General features: G+C 47.0%; 1 protein-coding gene across 3 annotated transcripts in view; it reads right to left on the bottom strand.

Moving 5' to 3' along the window:
• Positions 1-1026: 1026 nt before the first annotated feature.
• The window catches only part of DIXDC1 (DIX domain containing 1), a 60588-nt gene continuing 40466 nt past the window's right edge, over positions 1027-21148 (bottom strand). For 2 of the 3 annotated variants that reach the window (XM_073320857.2, XM_073320860.2), the window contains 14 exons: positions 20065-20213; positions 16272-16361; positions 16122-16175; positions 15059-15109; positions 13480-13584; positions 12762-12815; positions 12089-12181; positions 11927-11998; positions 11251-11337; positions 10893-11054; positions 9222-9288; positions 7313-7421; positions 6552-6660; positions 1027-4870 (listed from right to left, as the gene is read on the bottom strand). In XM_073320857.2, the coding sequence (XP_073176958.1) occupies positions 4790-4870; positions 6552-6660; positions 7313-7421; positions 9222-9288; positions 10893-11054; positions 11251-11337; positions 11927-11998; positions 12089-12181; positions 12762-12815; positions 13480-13584; positions 15059-15109; positions 16122-16175; positions 16272-16361; positions 20065-20213 (1283 nt within the window). In that variant the 3' untranslated portion in view covers positions 1027-4789. Of the gene's footprint in view, positions 4871-6551; positions 6661-7312; positions 7422-9221; positions 9289-10892; positions 11055-11250; positions 11338-11926; positions 11999-12088; positions 12182-12761; positions 12816-13479; positions 13585-15058; positions 15110-16121; positions 16176-16271; positions 16362-20064; positions 20214-21148 lie in introns of those variants that run through there. The other variant, XM_073320859.1, reaches the window with a different exon arrangement.

Genomic DNA, 21148 nt, shown 5'->3' with positions numbered 1-21148 from the left:
GGCACATGAGGCTATCCCCAGCTGGGAAAATAGGCTTTAGAGCACAGCCAAACCTGTATGTCAGTTCTGGTTAGGCCCACAGCCCCCTTGACTCCGACAATAGTGCCATGTTTGAGTCTCCCATAACATACATCTGTGTCCCAGAATTTATTGAGCTATCGGCCCCAATTCTGCATCTGCAAGTGAACCCCCAACACCATACAGAGCATGATTGACTTCAGTGAGGCTCACGCACAGATTTCAGCATCAGGGTCTTAATTTGTCTTGTTCAGGGTGTCTCTTTGCCTCAGTTTCCCCATCGGTAAAATGTTCCAACCCATCAGCTATCCTTAGCAATACTGACATTTCCCCCTGGGGACTGAGAGGCTTCATTAACATCTATAAAGTGCTTTGAAATCCTTGGTTGGTAGGTACTGTATATATGCAAAGTATGATTGTCCTTATCACTACTGCTTCAGGGTTTTTAAATTATTTAGCAAGAGCTGTTTTCAGCACACAGGACTTGCCTCTACTGTGCCATCACCATCAGAAAACACAGCCACTGCACCTGCATGCATAAACATGAGAATCTGTGGCTGCAGTGATATTTGCTCACAAATCTCTGAGTTAACTGAGCCCCAAACCTATTGCATTTCATTTTAAATTATATGAGCAATATGGTCTGGGTCAGGGGTTAGTTGTAGTTTTAAAATATCTCAAAAGCTCACTTGTATTTAAAAATAAAAACAACTCTTGCAAGAAATTGAACAGCCCAGAGCTGTTTGCTGTTTAATGTGCGTGGATCCAAATCTTCTCTTCAAAGTGAGGTTCAGTCTCTGAGCTTTCCTGCTGTTTTTGAAGATTTTGGAAGCCAGATGGAACAGACCCTTTACTCAGTTCCAGTGCAAGATTGTCTTCTCTGCTGTGTATTCTGTTCCTACTACCTAGCCAACACACCCATGCACATGAGCATCGTATGCCTGTCAACATATTAAAAGCTTCAGTTCAAAGGAACCTCCCTCCCCAAGCAAAATAGATTGATCAGACTCCATTTGCAAACTACAGTTTATTGAGATGATTTTTTCTTGGTCCACAAACCCAAAGTACATCCAGTCAGATATATACAGCTCTTAGATGTACAGATAAACCTCGGTTCTCACTCTGTTGGAGGACCTGGATTTTGAGAGTAACTGACCTTTTAAAAAGTGATGAATGCAAACGTTAGAGTTTCTAGGAAAATATAACTTTACATATAGTGTGTATGTTAAATAATCAAGTTACAATTATAAGGAAACCAAAAAGTAGCTTTGAAGAAAGTAAGGCAGAAATAAACATATATAGAATCAAAGGAAAACATTTAAACCAAGTCCAAGGCTGGATTCTGATCCCATATGCCCTGCTCTAAATCAGGAGTAAATCCATTTAAGCCAATGGTGTTACACTAGAGTAAAACTGGTATAAGTGAGAGGAGAATCTGGCCCCGTGTGTACCTACTCTTTTCCAGGATTGTCTCGTTCCCCTTTATTTTGTGAATAACTTTCCCTGACCTAACTCATACTCCTGTCTGCTCATTCATACAATGACAGGAAGTCAAGAGAAAACTGCCATGTCATTGCAGGAACAAAGCTGAACCTGAGCTATGCATGTGTTAGAGCCTAGGGGAGCAATCCCGGCGGAGAACAAGGCATGGCCATGGCCTCCAATTTTAATGTTAGAAGTACTAATAGTTCTGTCTCCAGGCTCTCTCACACAAGTCCCAGTGACTTCTCTGGGAGGTGGGTGTGTGTATCCGAGGGCAGAGTGCTGCCAATGCTTTTCAAGGGTTTGAACTTAGTACAGGGATTATCTGTTCTGTCACAGAGGGAACAAGGTTTCTGTTCTAGTTCGTATGTGGTTTTAGCACTGATGAAGGCTGCTTGGCTGATAGTGCTACAGAATGAAATCTTTATCGCCAGAATACGCATAGGCAGTGGCAGTGCAAGTTTCCTTCTCTGCCTCCTCCTCCAAATGTACTTTGCCCCTGCCCTGAAGGGAACACGAGACAGCAAGTGGCTCCAGGGCTGATTCAGTCCTTGGCCCCTCTGCGGAGACTGCCAACAGGCGTTTCACTGGTGACAGTGGTTATGGGGATGGGGAACCCCTAGGAACAGGACAGATTCCCAACTCATTCCACCTAGGCCATCAACCAGCCATTGCTGGATCACTACTGAGTGAGACTGGACTGAAACCTATGACCTACAGGTGAGAAGTTCTATCACATTAGCAATTACCTCAGCCATTGAGTCACCAAAGACAACTCTTAAACACTGCTCATCTCTTAAAAGCAGAGAGGGATACAGGACGGATACATGGAGGCCTTTGAAAAATTACTGTTATAATTGTTTCCATAAAATGGGCAAGTCCTACCTGAAGCGCGCAACTCTGACTGAAATTAAGTGGACTAGTAAAACTTGAATGAAAAGACATTCAAGATAAATTGCAACTGAAATATAACAATGCATTTTAGTATGATAACCCCATGCTGTCTTATAGCTACGCACTAAAACACATGCACCAGAGAAACCAGTGATTTCCAGGGAGGAAGAGAACTTCTGTTTCTTTTCAGGACTGATACTGCTTTTCTCCCATTGAAGAACTTTCCCAAATGCTGATGTTCCAACGGCTGTTTGCAAAGAGAAAGAGTGTCTACAAATCAGCTGATGAAATGGTACTGGTCGATAACAGCCACCACGTGTTCTACCAGTGCAGGAATGGGACAGAAAGGCATCTGAGCTCTTCCTGCACATAAAGGGAGTGATAAGACAAACTACACGTAATTCCCGTCTATACAAGAAACAGCTGGCAAAATATAAAAACAGTAGGAACTAGTACTTTTGTAGTAAAGTAAAGCTAGTCATGGGACCCATTTTGCGTGGTGTTAACAGGAGACTGTACAAAACATACTGACATTCTCTAGAAAATGAGTAAACTACAGCACAGTATTGTGGAAATACACAGAAAGCACTTACACTGATATAAAAATATACACCTCAGACAATGATGTAAACTGGTACAAAATAATTCCAAAAAACAGGAACAAGTTTACAAAAGGTCATGTTAATATAAAATAATAACACCAAGTTTTCTTCATCTCCCAGCCTCACCCGCACAACTCAGACAAGCAGGCAGTCCAATGATGGGGCATGTGTACCAAAGATGAACAGACTGAGGCTCGACTCACTGTTTGACCTTTTCAGTCAACAGCGCCTGTCTGCTGCAGACTGCGGCCAGCTTTGCAGAAGTCTGGCTGCTTTAGAGTATGACAGCAGGGCCTGGCACTGCAGTGAGAAAACCTGGGACCCTAAGGTATGTCTATACTGCAAGGAAAAAAAACATGGTTGGCTTGTATCCGCTGACTTGAGCTCGGGCTGCAGGGCTATAAAATTGCAGTATAGACATTCGGGCTCGGGCTGGAGCCTGGGTTCTGGGACCCTCCCCCTTTGCAGGGTCCTGAAGTCTGGCTCCAGCCCAACTTGAATGTCTACACCACAATTTTATAGCCTCATGAGCGCAAGTCAGCTGATATGGGCCAGCCATGGATGTTTTATTGCAGTGCAGACACACCCTAACGGATCTCATAGCACGTGCTCTCCCAACTGACCATTTTCTACTCCATTAGGTGCCAGAAACGAAAGCATGCTGGAAATTGGGGTACTGCTGCTCACAATATCTATCCTACCAGTTTGGTTATTTGCTTAATGGCCTTGTCAGTCAGTGAACATCAAGTACATGGTGATGCCTGCACAAAGAAAGTTGGAAGAATGAATACAGATGCACCAATAGAACAGACTCTGTCACTTCATTCCTGAAGAAACATCCTGCTTGTTTCCTGGGAGAGTAGATTAGAATTTCTGTTGGCCTTGCTGGATGTATGGAAAGGGCAGGGATGGTAATGGCTGTAGGGAAAGGGCTGGCAAAAGGAGAAGCAAAAGTACCTCATCACCCCTGCGGGGAAGCTAGGAAATTTCCTGCTCCCTTCCCCGAAACAAAAATCCATTGGCAGTTAAGTAAGCACCTGGTTACCAAAGAGTTCCAACTTCCCAGGGCAACAAAGCAACAGAGCTCAGACCTGATTACAAGTTGGAGGGCAAACAGCAGAAGCAAGTCTAGGAAGTGGAAGCCTGCATTTGGGGAGAAAGACAACGTTGCCCACCTGGTGGTCTTTGCTTTGGTAGTGCTTAGCACAATCCACAAGCTTCTTTCACTGTCAGGTTCCTGGTGCTCCTTGTATCAAGAGCTTGCAAAGTTCACTGGAGGGAGCTCTGCCTCTTCAGCACAAATACTCTGGGCACGGATTTTGGCTGGTCAGATCTTCTGGTAAAAACTAGAATCTAGCAGCATCTTCTGGTCCATGAGGGCAGAACTTATAGTTTCAGGGATCACTGAGAGTTCATATAATACTGAATGTGTCAAATCAGAGTTGAAATGTGCAGTTTACAAACAGCAGCAGGCATTTCAGGGGGTGGGGGAACCAGGAGAATGGAGAAACACATTAATAAGGCCTCCAGGGTTTTGTTGACAGGACAAAGCAAGATGATTCTTTCCCACCAACCTGTAATTTCAGTCTCACAACACTGTCTGTATTTGGCCATGGAAAGTTAAATGCCGGGCATCCTCGCACACAAAAAGCATTTTACCCGTTGGTTGCAGAGAAGTCCTCTCTTTTGGCAGCTTGAATTGGACATGTCCCAGCTCACACTCTTTTTGGTCATCATCTCTGAGCACTGCAGCCAGTTATGGGTCCCCACAATAACAAGACTCAAGAATCTGATTAATTTTCCCCGTGATCCTCTTCCACCCAGGCTACAATTTTCCCCTCCCAACCAGGAACGATGTCATCATCATGGAACACCTATAAAAAGGCAGGGAGAGAGTCAGGTCACTTCCGGAGAATAGACACCGCTTTGTTACATCTGAATGGCATGAAAAATGGAGTAATTAAACCCAACAATAAAAACTGGCACTTACGTAGTGTTAGTTCCCACACGTACACACGTTAAGTTCCCAACATGCTTTAAAAACAACAGTATAGCTGCCTATTCCTCCCGCATAGAGAAAAAAAACAGGATTATTATCCCCATTTTTCCAAGAGGCAAAGTGAGATACAGAGAAGGATCATGATTTGCCCAAGGTCACCGAGGCAGTATCAGAGCCAGGATTAAAGCTTGGGAACTCCTGGCTGCCAGTCCAGTGCTCAGAACATTAGACCATCTCTGGAGAAACTGGCACTGATGTATCTTAACAAAAGTTTTTTTGGAGGAAGGGCATCATTTAGGGTTACTGTGTGGAGGAGGAAGAGGATTCTTTACTGTATAAAAATAGCTAAATTACAAACCAAGAACCACATTCAGCTGTGGCATAAGTAGGCTCACTGACTTCAACAAGAGTTGCACCGCTTATGCCAGAGTTGACTCTGGCCCCAAGCATTTAGGATACTTTAGAGAAAGCCCATCTCCACCAGCCTGGCTCATGCCCATTGGCCAAATGGAGCAAACTCTGCATTGGTTTAGATGTAGAAATGGCCCAAATCCTGCTGACCTGCCCTATTCAAGAAACCTCTCTGACATCACACCTGCCTTAGCCCGGCTGCCCCGCCAACTGGGAGCCACCTCAGGTAACCGCCACCCAGCTGGAGCCTGCACCTGGCAATCCCTGTCGCACCCTAACTCCCTCCCAGACCCCAGACCCTTACCCACACCCCAAGCCCTGAGCCCCCTCCCACACCCTAACTCTCACAGAGCCCGCATCCCCACTGGCACACCAATCCCCAGGCCTGATCCGTCTCCTGCACCCAAACTCCCTCCCAGAGCCCACACCCCAACCCCCGCTGCAGTTTGAACCACCACACCCCCGCAACATAACTCCCTCGCAGAGCCCACACCCCCACCCAAACCCCCTGCCCCAGGTTGGAAACCCCTCCCACACCCTAATTCCCTCCCAGACTCTGCACCCCCACCCTAACCCCTTGCCCCAGCCCTGAGCCCCTTCCAGCACCCCAAACTCCTGCCCCAGCCTGGAGCCCCCTCTTGCACCCTTAACCCCTCATTTCTGGTCCCACCCCAGAGCCTAGGGGAAGCCCCGAGCCTCTGCGCCTCCCTGCAGGGCTGGTTGTGGCCTGCGACTGTTTTTTTCTGTGGGTCAATGGCCCCTGATAGAAAAAAGGTTCCCCACCCCTGTTTTAGAGGTATGACTTGAAATCTGCATCTTCCGAATGGTGCTATCATAGGAAGTGTCCCTGGGAGCAGCTGGCACAGTGAAGGAGGGACCCTGCAAATCACCATCCACCACTTGTGCACCTTTGTGATCACACTATAGTCAGTGCTCTGGGTGGGACTGAAGATGTCCCTTTTTGGCTCCTTACTTGGGGGCTGTTGTCCGTTAAACTGTAGCTCTGAAAACTAGCTCTAGCAAGTTAGAGATTTTGCTCACATGGAAAGTGAATGTGGCAGAAATGTCCAGGCTGTTGCTGGTGCTGTGACACCATACACAAACTTAGATTACGAGAGAGCTGCTACTGAAGAGGCCAAACATACCTCCTCCTTGACTGTGCCAAATTCTGGATCCAGGGCCTTGAAATGGTATCGGTGGGTTCCTTCCCGATCAATAGCTGCCTTGAAGTCCTTCAGAGTCACCTCACCTAACCTGCAAAACAGGAGTCAAGAGCTATCCTCGCTGGCAGATTCTGCCACGGGATTGAGATCAAGTGCTTGGACGAAGCTTGTCATATGGCACACTGAACACTAGCACCAGCATGGATCCCATGTGGCACAATGGACAGCAGCACACTGAGGTGAGCCAGAGTGCCTGGAAAATACCTGGTACATCCCAAACCAAAACATCTGATCACAGATAGAATAGTGTCTGATATTTATTGAAAACAAATCCAAATCAACTCTTTCATGTTTCTTTTTTGCACTGACCGCGATAGCTGCTATTTTAGATGGAGAGTCTTGCACTAAATGGTTTGTGTTGTGCTGGAGTAAGAGTAAAACTGTCTGGCTGCTGCCTACTCATAAAACCAGAGATGAATTATCATACAAACCAGAGATCAATCTTCTGGGGCTTGAAATAAACTAATTACATATGCATCAGCTGGGAAATCGGGTCAGGCCTAAAGTGACAAACACACACATCCTGGGTCTGCTTTCTTGTCACCACTTCCTCTTTGCAATGAAATAAATCAAAAGCCGGATTTAAGGGATGGAGGGCATGTTTTGGTGGGTAGAAGTACCACAGATTAGATCAGGGCTTTCAGTGAACCAAACTCTATTAGTGTGGCAAAGCCAGATCTCACCTCTTTGGTATATTGACCATGAAAGGTGTGAGTGAGCGATCAGTGAAGTAGAGCACTTTGGTGCAGGCACTGCTGCTCATAGTGGGTGTGCTGTGAGAATGAGGCAATTCTGCAAAGAGAGAAACACAAAGCACTGTCACTGCAGCCAAGGGAGAGCACAGTTTTCTTTCCCCCCCCGCCCATTCCCCTAGAGGCATTCTCAGCATCACTGCAGCATGGGTGCAGAGACCCAGAGATGGGAAAGACCTATTCGATGATGGAGTCCATCGCCGCACAAGGGCAGGATATTGCCCCCTTACAGGAAGACAATGCACTGCAAGGTGAGTATTACAAGGTTAGCCTGAAGGGCCACCCTAGCGCTGCCCGAGGGGATGATGACACACAGCCCAATGCACACAGTGCATACAGCCCACTGACTACACGACAGATACTTTGCGTGCTGTCTTTGTAGTAACTGGAGAATTCCAGCCCGTTCTAGGAGAATCATCCCGTGAGTGACACCCCTTCTAGCAGCTCAGGGGTGAAGGAGGAATACAATATAAGTGATTATCATTCTGCTTGTCTTCACTGACAGAAAAGGGGGAGCAATAATTGATTGACACCTACAGGACAAGAGGTCATGTGTCAGCTCAGCCCTACTAACTCAGAAAGGTGCAACAGACCCAGGCACCTGCTCTTCTGCCCATATTACATAGACTAGGGATGTGTCTGTGCATGTGGTGGGTTTCTCTTTGTTAATATGCGCATCTCTCTTTCTGACTGCACCATTAGCCTCCCCATTCCTGCAATACAGGTGTGTCTATGCCAAAGGCTTAGGCAGGGGAAGGTTTACACAGCGAGACCCTCTCACAACATGTAAACAAAGAAAGCGAACTGCAGATCTGGACATCACTCATAAGGGCTTCGTGGCTTAATTAATCTAGAGCCATCTAGAGCCACTTTGAGCTCTTTACAACCAAGCAGTTCTGGGTTTGTGGTCTGCTAGAGCCTGAATAAATTGACTGCTGCAGTTGAGGGAAAGGTGCCTGCAGGGGCTTTGGGAGGCGGCAGGTGAGGCATGTTTTGCATGCATTAGGCTGATGACATGGAGGCTGCAGCATGAATTGCAGCTTTAGAGAAAAGAGAAAAGGCAACCCAGGTGACATCTCAGCAGAACCCACGTCAGGCTCTTCCTTCAGATACTAAATGTCCTTAATTCCTTTGCTAACACCGCCCTAAAATCCTCCTGGTGCTGAGCACTGCAATGTAGTTAAAAAGTGGGGCTCTCTATTCGTCCCTAGCACCAACAGGCTGACTCCTCACGGCCACTTTGAGAATTCAGTCTTTACAAACCAATGGATTTTTCAGGTTATATTTACAACCGACCCCAGAAAAGCAGTTCCCATGATGGAGAGGAAAATATCGCTGCTCTCAAGTCAGGCAAATGCAGGGAGGGAAAATCCTGTGCTACAATGTACATATTGACAGGTTTCAGAGTAGCAGCCGTTGTTAGTCTGTATTCAAAAGAAAAGGAGGACTTGTGGAACCTTAGACTCTAACCCCGGCCTAAGGATGGTACTCATGGCCACTAGGTGGTGCAAGCACCCAGTACAGCCAACAATAATCCTTAAGGAGTGAGAGAACATGGCATTTCCCCCTGCATCCAAGGAGTAATTACTATTATTTATATTGTGGTAGTGCCCAGGGATTCCAGTCAGGATCAAGCTCCCATTCTGCCTGTCCTTAGTCCCTTGCACTGAAGCTTGTCTATGAAGCAAATGGGCCAGGAGAAGTGCTACAGTAATGAGCAATGGAGTGAGAGGGCAGCCTGTTCTGCTTCCCAGGAGGGACACTGTGCAGTGAACTCTGTCCAGGAAATCGCTGAGCCGTGAAGCCAGCTTTTGGAGAGATAGAGCTGAAATGCACTCACTGGAGTTGGGAGGCCAGGAGTCTCGATATTCATTCACAGCTCGGCTTGCAGGCGACTTCCCTTGAACCTAAGGGGAAAGCCAAGACAGTGAGGGCAAAGGGTCAGTTCCCAGGGCCCGCAATGGTGCAAGCAAACTGACCAGGGAAGGAAAATGTCATGCAACAGTTTAAGAGAATCTTCTTCTTCCACACACACACCTAGCAACCAGACCTACCCAGACAAACACAACCAGATCTACACACAAGACCCCCCCACCACAGACACACAGAGACCCCCAATACATACAGATTTTCACCCAGACCCCTGCTGCAGGATATGGTATTTAAATGTAACCAACATGAATGACTATTTTCTCCCAAGATACTAGGAGTTCAGATTTCCCACAGCCCAGAGATGCAAAATGCCACCATCTACAACCCCTACTGAGGGTCAGCATGGCTATAGGGATGGACAGCCCTTAGAGAACAACAGTCAGAGCATAGACTCTGGAGTCAGGTTTGCCTGGACTGTGAATGTCATTGTTAACTTCTTCGCTCTGCCACACTTTTTGCAGACATGAAATAGACCCCAACGAAGAAATAACAGATGGGTTGGGCTGATTAAAAATGCTAACACGGCTCTGCTCCCAGACAGAGACAAACTAACCCTGTGTAGTCATAAGGCCAGCAAGTGTCTGCTTCCAAATACCACCGTCAGGCCCAATGGGCAGCACAACAGAGCCCAGGCAGCAGCAGTGACAGCCCGTGGTGGCTTAGTCACAGCTCTTTGCCCATACAAGCTTCACAATACTCTGCAAATGTTGACCAATTAATCCTCACAGCCCCCAGTGGGAGGGAAGAGGTGAAGTGACTTACCTAAGGTCACACAGCAAGTCAGTGACAGAAACAGGAACAGAACCCAAAAGTCCTGACTTATAGGCCCCCGTTCCAACTACTTGACTAGATCAGTGGCTCTCAACCTTTCCTGACTACTGTACCCCTTTGAGGAGTCTGATTTGTCTTGTGTACCCTGCAAGTTTCACCTCGCTTACAAAATCAGACATAAAAATACAAAAGTGTCACAGCACACTACTACTGAAATATTGCATACTTTCTCATGTTTACTATACAATTAAAAATAAATCAATTCAAATATAAATATTGTACTTACATCGCAGTGTATAGTATACAGAGCAGTATAAACAAGTCATTGTCTGTAGGAAATTTTAGTTTGTACTGACTTTGCTCGGGCTTTTTCTGTAGCCTGCTGTAAAACTAGGCAAATATCTAGATGAGTTGATGCACCCCCTGGAAGACCTCTGGGTACCCCCCCCCCCAGGGATATGCGTACCCCTGGTTGAGAACCACTGGATTAGATGACTGCTTCTCAGTGATATAAGAAGCACATCTTAGCATTAGGCCTCCAGTGCAAGACAGTGAGAGCAGAGATGTGAGGTACAGTAATGAAGCACCATCTGCTACACCCTATCGGTTCCCCCAGGGCTGTGCTGGGGTCCTTAGGGGCCCTCCATCTGCCACAATCTAGGCTTCTTTAGGATTCAGTGAGCAGAGTGACCACATGATCAGCACACTGCAGGGAGAGATGTGAGGGGATGGAGCACTCCCTGGTTGCTAGCTTTGGTCAGTAAGAGGAGGTGGAGGTATGAAGCCAAGCCCAGTGAGGAATGTTTACCCTTCTCTCTTGCCTCTTCTGTGTCTCCATGCGGTGCAATCTCTCCATCAGGCTGGAGATGCCTTGTTCCAGGCTGTCGATGGTGTGGTGCTGGGGGTCGTGGCCACTGAAACTGTTCCGCAAGCTGCGGAGGGCATCACGCACCAACTGCAGGTCGTTCGTCTGCCCAAGAGACCAGGAGAAGTCAGCCAGTGCAGGGATTCAGAGCCTCAGTGTAACCTCCCTCCCGGCACTGCACTTCTCCCAGGCCCAAGGGACCCTGAGGGGCCTGCACTTTCCCTTACAGGCTGGCAGCTGCAGAGGGAAGGATGCTGACTGGAGTCCTGAGCTGGCTCTGGCTAAGCAGCAGGGTACCTACCACTCTGTGGGCTGTGGGAGCAGCTCCTTTTCCTGCTGTCTGGAGGAAGCCATTGCTCTGAGTGCTGTGATTGCTGTAGGCCATCACCTGTTGCAAGGAGAAGAAACTTTAACAGAGGGTACAGCAAGTTTCTGAACTTCCTAGAAGAAGATTCCAAGGTGCCAACTTCAGATTTGTGAGAGGGCAGGGAAAGCAACTGCACCAACAATACAGCCCCATTGCCAGCAGCATTCTGCAAGGGTACAAAAATTCACTAAAGAATCCACACACCGCTGGAACCTAGGCAAGTGTAATGATTTTCATTTTGCAGATGGGGAAACTGAGGCAGAGATGGGCAGTGACTTGCCACAGGGTCTTGGAGGGGGTCAGTGTCAGGGCTGGAATTAGAACCCAGGAATTCCTGTTTCCCCATCCTGTGTTCAGACCACTGGACTTCACCCCTTGTCAGGTTGATGGACGAAGTTGAATAGGTCTGAACTTTCCCAGCTGACCTGCAGCAGAGAGCAGCCCCTCCCAGAAGCTCCAACTGTGATGTTCCATGGAACCTGGCCTCTCTGGGATACAGGGGGAACCCAGGGGAGCTTGGCACTGGATTCTAGCTGCACATTACATAATGTCAGACAGAGACCTGCATTCTGAGAGCCTGATGTGTTCCAAGTACTAATGCCCCACTCACCTCTTCTGTCTCTCTCTTCATGCACTGAGCCAGCAGGGCCTCCTTGTACTCCAGCTCCCGCTCCAAATCTGCCTGGAAAGGGAACAGACAAGTCAGTATGAACAGAGCTGACCAGGCTGGCACCAGCTTCTCAAGAGCAGGGCATGTTGGTGGGCTCTGTACCTGCTGGTAGCTGGCCTCGGAGAGCTGTTGGAGCATTTCGTCTAGCTTGGTCTGGTGCTGCTGTAAGTGCCGATCCTTCTGGCCCAGCTCCTTCTGCAACCCAGAGGGATTGGGGGCATCAGTGTATGAGCAGGTGATGAAGGCTCACCTTCACCTTCCTAAGGAGCCAGGAAGGGTTAAAGCTGGCACAGCCTATTTGCCTTAAACCCCATGTTCTAACTGTACCTTAAGGCCTTGTTTGGAAGGGTCAGTCAGGCCCCCACTGCCCTGGGCTACAGACACACCACAGGCTCAGCACTGAGGCCAGCAGCACAACTGATCTCAGCACAACAGGCCCAGGATTCACGTAAGGCCCTGAGGAAAATTTAATGACACAGATGTGATGAGCAGTAGGTTTGTGGGTGAGCATTGTGCACTCAAGTGCACACGGCTGATGCCAAAGTAACCCAATGACCACTGTGAAAAGCACTCTGGAGTACAGCACAGTCCTTCTTAACCTGAGCAGCCATATTCCAAAGGACATCACAGAGATCTTTTGTTATTGCTATTTATTCACAGTGACAATCCATGGGGGTGACAGAGCACAAAGCACAGAGAGGGCAGGAGCCCTACAGGAAGAATGTTTTCAGGGCTCTCCCAATCTCCATGTGGCTGGGCTTGGAGATTCTCTTACTTTGTATTCTCCCAGAAGTCTGTTCCTCTCTTCAACCTTCCTCTGCAGATCAATCTGCAGAAACAAAAGGGAGGTTTGTATCTCAGAAGATCCAGTGCATCCACTGACACAGTCCTCTCCTCACCCTTGTGTGATAAAGGCTGCCGTGGGGCGTATGTGCACAGAGTCACACAGCCTGAGGTTAGCAGCAATGAAGTTACATGCACAGATGCAGGGCAGTAAGCTGTTCCCCTGGATGTGGCAAATGCGCTGACTCCTCCTTCACCACTGCTGCCTCCTCAATGCTGATTCTACACACACACATGCTCTATCTGCCAAACGTCTCTTGCCTTTAACATGTGGAACAGAGATGAAGGGAACACTGCAGTTTTAGCCCAGTTACAATGAAAATATAAAGCAAAGTTTTCCTCTGTTTCAACCAATGAGGAGGGCCTTTGGAGGATGGGGGAGAAGAAGAGGGACCCCCATAAGTGGAGGGAGGAGCAGGAGATTCCAATGAGTCTGACTATAGGCCACTAGGCTTGCACTGCACTTTTTCCTCTGAATAGCCCTGTGATCACCGCTCCATCTATCCCATGGCTCACGGACCCACACAGTGCCCACCAGCCCCACACTGTAACTGCTGGGCCCTCTGCCCTGTAGTCTCAGACCCTGCAATCCCCAGCTACCCTCCCCAATACCTGCGACACTGTCTGAGTGAGCAGCACAAATGACTCACATTCTGGTTGTGCAATTCCTCCTTGTCCATATTTGCTCTCAGCAGCTCCTGCTTTAGCTGAAGAACTGAAGCTTCCTGCTGAGCCAACCTCTGCTGCAATGCATCCTGGGAAAATACACGTATTATTGTTAACACAGTGCCACTGGTGTGCATGGAGTAGGCAGGTGTCCTGCCATGAGGAGCTGATGGTCTACAGTAGATAGATAACACAGTGAAAATGACAACAAGCCCAGGGGAAATAGAGAGACATGCAGAATGTCCAGACTGTGGCCCATGGACAAGGGTGAGCCCCGGCACCCACAGAAGGATATGTGAAGGCATCTGCCTGAACAAGCTCTCAGGCCTTACACTGTGATTCTGTCTGCTGCTGAATTCTCTGCCTTTAGCTAGCTGTCAAAATCACCGAGGAATGTCTGTACTTCTGTTTGAAGTTCCTGCTCAGGCATGGGGTGGCCAATCTTCCCCAATGGGGAGAAGCAGCTGTATGTCTGGAGGCTCTTTTTGGTGGCACAGAGCCAGTGTCGCCCGTCTATTGCCTGCACCACCCATGGGGGAGAAACAGGCAAACATCAGTCAAGGGAGCAAGGCCTCAGATGTGAAAAATTCAAGCTTTCCAGTGAGGCATATCAGTGTTGGGCAACTCCTCTCTGAACGTGTCTCTGGGGAGCCAGGATCCATGCCTGAATCAGGGCTCACCCTTTCACTTTTCCATTCATATTACTGTGAAGCAAACAGCTCCACCTTGTACAGCAGTGTGCTTCCTCCATAACACAGTGTGACAGGCAGCTATAAAAATACCTTGAGCTCAGGAGCAGATTGTTAAATGCCCGTACTCCAGAGGGAGGTGCTGGGCAAACAGGAACACAAACAACCAAACAACTGCCCCAGCTAAGGAGGGCATCTGCACATGCCACGGTTCCCTCTCTGCTGCTAGGAATAAACCAATCCACCACACTAAAGTGTTTATTCCCAGGATAACAGGGCTAACAGGCCATGAGAACCACCATACACATACCTTGTTCCACCCATCCCTTTGGGAAACTGAGGCCCAAAGAAGCAATGTGATTTGGCTAAGGTCACAAAGACTGTGAAAGAGTCAGGAATAGAACCCAGCTGTCCTAACTCCCAGTTCCCTGCTCTGACCATATTCACTTCCCAGTGCCAGGAACAGAACCCAGGAGAAGAGCCACAAGAACGATTAAGGATTAGAAAACATACGTTATAGTGATAGATTGAAGGAACTCAATCTATTTAGTTTAACAAAGAGAAAGTTAAGGGGTGAGCTGATTACAGTCTATAAAAATCTATATGGGGAACAGATATTTAATAATGCGATCTTTAGTCTAGCAGAGAAAGGTATACCACAATCCAATGGATTGAAACTGAAGTTAGACAAATTTAGGGATTGTCTCCACTTACCAGTGGTCCCTTCTGGCCTTGGAATCTATAAAGCTATGAGCCCTGACTGCCACTTCCCTGCTCTAACAGGGTAAGCTGAGAGGTATCATGTCACCCCGACCCCTCTGATAGGCTCCCAGCGGTTACTGTTAACTATTTAATTAATTCTCTCTCTTCTCACCTTTATTCCTTGTAGGTTTCGTGCTTCTTGTTTGTATTTCAGTAACTCCTTCTGTAAACCCAACACAATTTGTTTAAATGGTAGTTTCATGTCATCCCAGAAATATCCCCATCCCTCCCAACATCTGGTCTCTGGAGACCCTCTGGAATAAAACAAACCCCATCTCCTCCCACAGACCAAAACACATGTCAGACCAGGACTCGTTTTAAAGAGTTTACAAACCCAGCAATAGAAATCACTCTTTCTCCATAAAACACCTTCTGAGCAACCATAGCTCTCCTAAACTCTATATTAAATTGCAGAGATAAAGTCTGCAAATCCCCCAAATCTACACCTTTGGAGCAATACAGAGCACTTTACTTCCAGCATTAGTGCTGGGCCACTGCCAACTTCAGTGCAGAGCACAAGAGAGACAGGCTTGACAGGAGGGTTTTTCTAAGCTGCTTTTATCTTCCACATGAAAGCTTGTTTACACCCAAACATGGCTAGAAATTTAACAATTGTCCTGGATAAAGGTTTCTAAATGCAGCACGATATGCATCTCTCGAGAAAGGCTCCAGCTTTGAGAACGTGCAGAGAAGTCTATTCGGGGCTGGACATAATTCAAATAATTGTTTGGTGTTTTTTTTTAAAGGAGAGCAGCATTGACAGCATTATTTAGAGGCAAACTGGATGAAAAGGGGGCAGTTCCCCAGATTCTACCCTACACTAGCTTACAACACAAATGATCATGAAACTATTCATGCGTGCGTAATAACAACAACACTCATAAAGCACCTCCCATGTGAGAATCTCAAAGCAATTTCCAAATTCATTCTCACGGCCCTTTGGGAGGAAATTATTAATCCATTTTAAAAATTAGAAAACTTGAGGCATAGGGAAGTGACTTAACCAAGTTCGCATCGCATGACAGCAGCAGAGCTGCTGACTCCCAGTCATCTGTGTGCAACAACATTCCCTCCCTCTGCTTAAATTAGAGAGCTATATTAGTGCACATAGAGAAGGAGCCCCCAAGATCCCAATCCCAATAACCATTCTTTGTTGTTATCTGTCCTCTTCTAACCTTTAGATCCTGATTTTCGTCCATGCTCTGGTCCAGACGACTTCGGATTATGACCTGAATGCAAATGCACTGCAGTTATTACCCATCCTCTGGCTGAACAGTGCACAAAGTTAACTAAAACTAGATCTTAAGGGAAAAGAACATGCTCACCAGCTGCTCTTCTGGACAGGCTCCATGTTCACAAAGGACAAATGATCCCTCCTGCTCATCCTCAGGTAATGACCCATTGAGCAGCAATGCCTGGGCAACAGCAAAGGCAAAAAGAATCCCCAATCAGGTGATTTCTTGGAAAGCCATAAGGAGAAACTCAATCCCATCTCCACATCTTTAGCCAGGAGCATTTCACAGCAATATAGACCCAAACAACCTCTAAACAATTCTCTCTATCATTTCTGCTGACCTCTTACTGTACAGAAAAGGGGGCTTGTTTTGAAACAAACAGATATCAGAATTCAGAGTAGCAGCCGTGTTAGTCTGTATTCGCAGAGAGAAAAGGAGTACTTGTGGCAACCTTAGAGACTAACAAATTTATTTGAGCGTAAGCTTTCGTGAGCTACAGCTCACTTCATCGGATGCATTCAGGTAGCTCACGAAAGCTAATGCTCAAATAAATTTGTTAGTCTCTAAGGTGCCACAAGTACTCCTTTTCTTTTTAGACATCAGAATGTCCCCATGAAAGGATCCCCAGCAGAGAAGTCTGTTGGTGACAGGCGTACACATCTCCCGTCAAGGTGAAGGGAAATTCTGCACCAAACTAAGGTATTAACTCAGCCCTTTTTATGAGCAATGTCTGCCCTGGGTTTTAATCTGAGCTGCATAAAATCACCCTTTACAGACAGACAGCATATACGAAAACTGAAGGAAAGCAGCTGAAAGCCAGGCAGAGATTTCAGCAAGAGGGGTTTTTTTCAGACTAGTTTGGAACGTATGCAGGGCATCAATAAAAATTTAATTTAAAAAACAAGCTAGTCTTTCAGTCAATGGACATTCTAATTTCAAAGATATTGGAAGGAGGGCACCTCTTGATTGAACAAGTACAGCAAAGCCTGGATGTGTTTGTTAGGAATATTTCCCACTCCTAAAACCTGCTCAGTAGTCTCTGTCCACACTAGGAAATGGAACCATGGCTGACAATGGCATTCAGCAGCAGATCTCCCCTGAGCTGGTATTGAAAGCACTTTAAATGTGAGGGTAACTGCGACACCTCTGTTTTCAATACCCTTTCAGAATGCACTACAGAGACTTGAGGGACCACTGCCAGCAACAGGTCACTGTCCTAGTGTAGACTGACCTGGGCCACACATTTACTGCTGGGACTCAGAAGCAGGATATTTAGGAGCAGCCTAGAATTCTGCACCACTCAGGGCGAGATGGAGAGAGGTCTGCAGAACTGTGGCCCAAGTTGTAAGGTGAGAGGAGACCCTCCGTCACAGAGACAGAAGGAAAATCTGAAGCATCTTAAGCAATACCACTGCGGGTGGAGAAGACAGGGAGGAATTCAGAAGGAGCACAAGATTAACCCTTTCAGCCTACCCAAAGTGAACCTGTGTGTCCGCGCACAAGGAAGACCACGAGAACTTTAAAACTAAATTGGACAGCGCCCTGAAGAAGAGGGAACAATTCTGCAGTGGCTTGTGGGTATAAGAAGTGCGTTGGGGGGACCTAATGTGGCCAGATAGTCAGCAGATGTAAATAAGCATAGCTCACTACCCTGATTTACACCAGCTGGAGATCTACGCCTAGTCTTTCCTGCTTCTAGGTTTCAGGAGCCAATTAGTTTATGCTGGAGAGTAACATAGAGGTAGATAGACTAGTAATACAAGGCAGAACTGGGAGGCTGATGAGAGTTAGCACAGAGGATGCTAGGACAGTGGCATCCCTTCCTTTCAGATAGTTTTCTATTTGAGTTCTACTCCAATCTCATTGCTGCCAATTAAAAATCTCATTTGCAGGGATGTTCCATCTTGAACCCAGAAATGCCAAGGCTGAATGGTCGAGTCAGATTTTCTCACCGGAGAGATGCAAACCTTGCTGAATGCCAAATAGACAGCAATTTGTATTCATTTAATGCAAATCCTCCTGGGGAAATGCTTATCTGAGAGCAGGCCCAAAGTTTGCTCAGCAGGACATCTAGGCAGGAGTCACACAGAAACACTGAAAACTGCACAGGGCCTCAGAATTTCAATCAAACCCTTGTGGTCCAGAGGCTTTTAAATATTGAGCAAGGAGGAAAAATCAATTAATCAACTCCAATTTCTTGGACAGCTGTGTCAGCTGCCTCCTCCTGCTTCTGAGGAGTGAGGGGGGCAGCAATGCCAGCTGCCTTCCCTTGCTCCCGAGGTGTGTTTGGGGGGGCAATGCCAGTCTACCCAGTGCTGCCTTCCTCTGCTCCCAGAGAGCGCATTATGCAAGTGGATTGCACCAACCATCTATTTTCTTTTGGAATCTTTTGTGTCCCTTGCCCATTGTCAGCTGGGAGCATGCCTGTGTGCTGCTCACACAATGCGGGGCTTTGTTTATTTGTACATAAATATTTACAATTCAAAATAAGTGCGGTTCCCAGCACAAACAGAAAGGGGTATTCCTGGGAGAGTTCAGGGTCTTTGCCATATGGAGCAGGGAGTCTGCTCGGTGAGCAGAGTCACACAAAGGCACAGAGGCAGGGGTCATTTGGTCAGGGAAGGACTAGATCAGGGCAGCTAGAAAAAGGTCCGATAGAGAAAATTGATTCAAATGGTCATTAGGGAAAGTGCCAAATTTTACAGCCCAACCAGTCTTACTAAAAGGAGACAGATCTGATTCTTTATGTCTCTTGATCAGTTCTATGAATCTCTACTGATTTTCCTACATTCCTTGTCTCTTTGCATTACTTCCAATCACAAATCACACAAAGCCTGTTTTATTCGCCTTGGCTGCTAACAAAAACCGTGGGCTGCCAAGCATCTTGGCAAGGAATGGGAGTCCCAACACATGGGGAAAATCTGTTGCATCTTGCTACTTTGGGTAGTAACATACATGTTTTTCATGGTGACAGCACATTCAAGTGTTACCATGTAATCAGGGTATAGGGCACCCACCTAATTAATCCAATGAAATACTGGACTGTAACCAAAAGACATTGACAAGGGAGATGATCAGTTACTAAGCCCAGACTTGTCAGCACCCCCTGAAGTAGATCCCTTTCTGGGTGCTCAAAATGTATCCTCTGCGCTTTCCCAGTCTGTCCCAGTCACCATTACTATAACCAACGATGGCGCTCATTAGACTGAAGTCTCTTCATTACTGTATGCACAGTCAGCCCCTATAAGGGCATGCACTGGACATGAATAAAGCCTGCATCCTTGCACCAGCAATAAACATACTTCCATGCACTGTCTCAGCCTCTTCCACCCCTCATACCAGCCTCTCGTCACATCTTCCCCACAGAAGAGATAGCCTGGGAAACTTGGAAAGGCCATTCTTTGCTTCCTATCACCTGATTCAAAAGTCCTGAAAAGAGGGAAAGATGGACTGCAACAAAGCACAAGCCAATGAAGATAAGAAAAAGAAAATCCACACTAGGGCTGGGGCAAGAAGTGGAGAGTGCAAGAGCCCAGCACGATTAGCATCAGGCTTAAGGAGCAACATCTTCAACTGCTGTGATGAGTCCTTTCTGTGGTCTATCAAGGTACTTCCCTACCCCCATCAGCATATTATCCTTACAACCCCCCATGCGGTTGTATAATAATCCTAGGGAAGGATTATTATACAACAGATGACCACATTGAGGGATTAAGTAATTTGCCCAAGGTTATCCAAGGAGTCTGTGGCAGAGCCTGGAACTGAACCCAGATTTCCTGAGTCCCAGGCCACAAGAGTAGTCTCTCTCTTAGCTAGAGCTCAAAGGGAAATAAGAGTATGAAGGGAAGATAAGAGAACGCTGGCTGAAAAGCAAAGTGAATACCTGCAGGCCTGAAATCATCTTCTTTGCTTCCTCCATTTCCTTTTCTAAATGGTCTTGTTGTTCCAGCAGCTGATCCTCCCAGGAGGTCTCTAGGTATGTCCCAGGGCTCCTGGCCTGCCACTCTGGGAGAAATGGAGAGTCTGTCTCTTCTGCAAGAGAAAAAATCATAGAATATCATCTAGTCCAACCCCCTGCTCAAAGCAGGACCAATCCCCAATTTTTGCCCCAATCCCTAAATAGCCCCCTCAAGGATTGAACTCACAACCCTGGCTTTAGCAGGCCAATGCTCAAACCACTGAGCTATCCCTTCCCCCATCAAAAAAGCTACATGAAATACAGATGAACAACAACAGAGGAGTTCTGGAAAGCAAGGCACAACATACAGAGGTCTCCAGCTCTCTGCACTTGGTTCTCAGTGGCAGGAACTGGAATCTCTTCCAGCTGGTGTCAAGGTAACAGCTAGGGTGAACCATCTTCCCCCAACTTGGGGATTTATGCTTCATTCACCCTGCAAAAGAAACATTACCTTCCCTGTGTGTGCATACCTGTGAGCGAAAGGTGACCTGAATCCTTGATTTTCATTAGCACTGATGTACAAGGTCTCCTGGTGTTAGAGAGTTCTAGGGAAGTTGGAGAGGAGGATGCAGTGTATGGGGGTGAGGGTATTCATAGCTCACTGTTGGAGCTAAAGGAAAGGATGAAGAGGAATGGGAAGGGGGGATCTCTCAGTGTTGCAGGAGGCACCCCCTCCCTGGCTACTCCAATAAGCACTAATGGACTGATCTAAACCCCACTAAAGTCAATGTAAAGACTACACTGACTTTAATGAGCTTTAGATGAGGCCCTAAACACTTGTGATCAAGATTTTCCATTGTTTCGGTATCTCTTGCTATTAAGAGACTCCGCAACTGGTTGTTAAGCCATGGGTGAAAACCCTGTTAGGCAAAGCCAGAATTCTTGAAGCCCTGGCAGGTTTTGCTCCACATACTGAAGCATTATAGGTGCTGGCAGGGAGTGCATGCCACTTTTAACTGAATCAGAGGGGTAGCCGTGTTAGTCTGGATCTGCAAAAGCGCCAAAGAGT

Source organism: Lepidochelys kempii, chromosome 22 (genome assembly GCF_965140285.1).
Source record: "Lepidochelys kempii isolate rLepKem1 chromosome 22, rLepKem1.hap1, whole genome shotgun sequence".
NCBI classification, from domain to species: domain Eukaryota; kingdom Metazoa; phylum Chordata; order Testudines; family Cheloniidae; genus Lepidochelys; species Lepidochelys kempii.
This window is presented reverse-complemented; position numbering and strand designations above follow the sequence as displayed.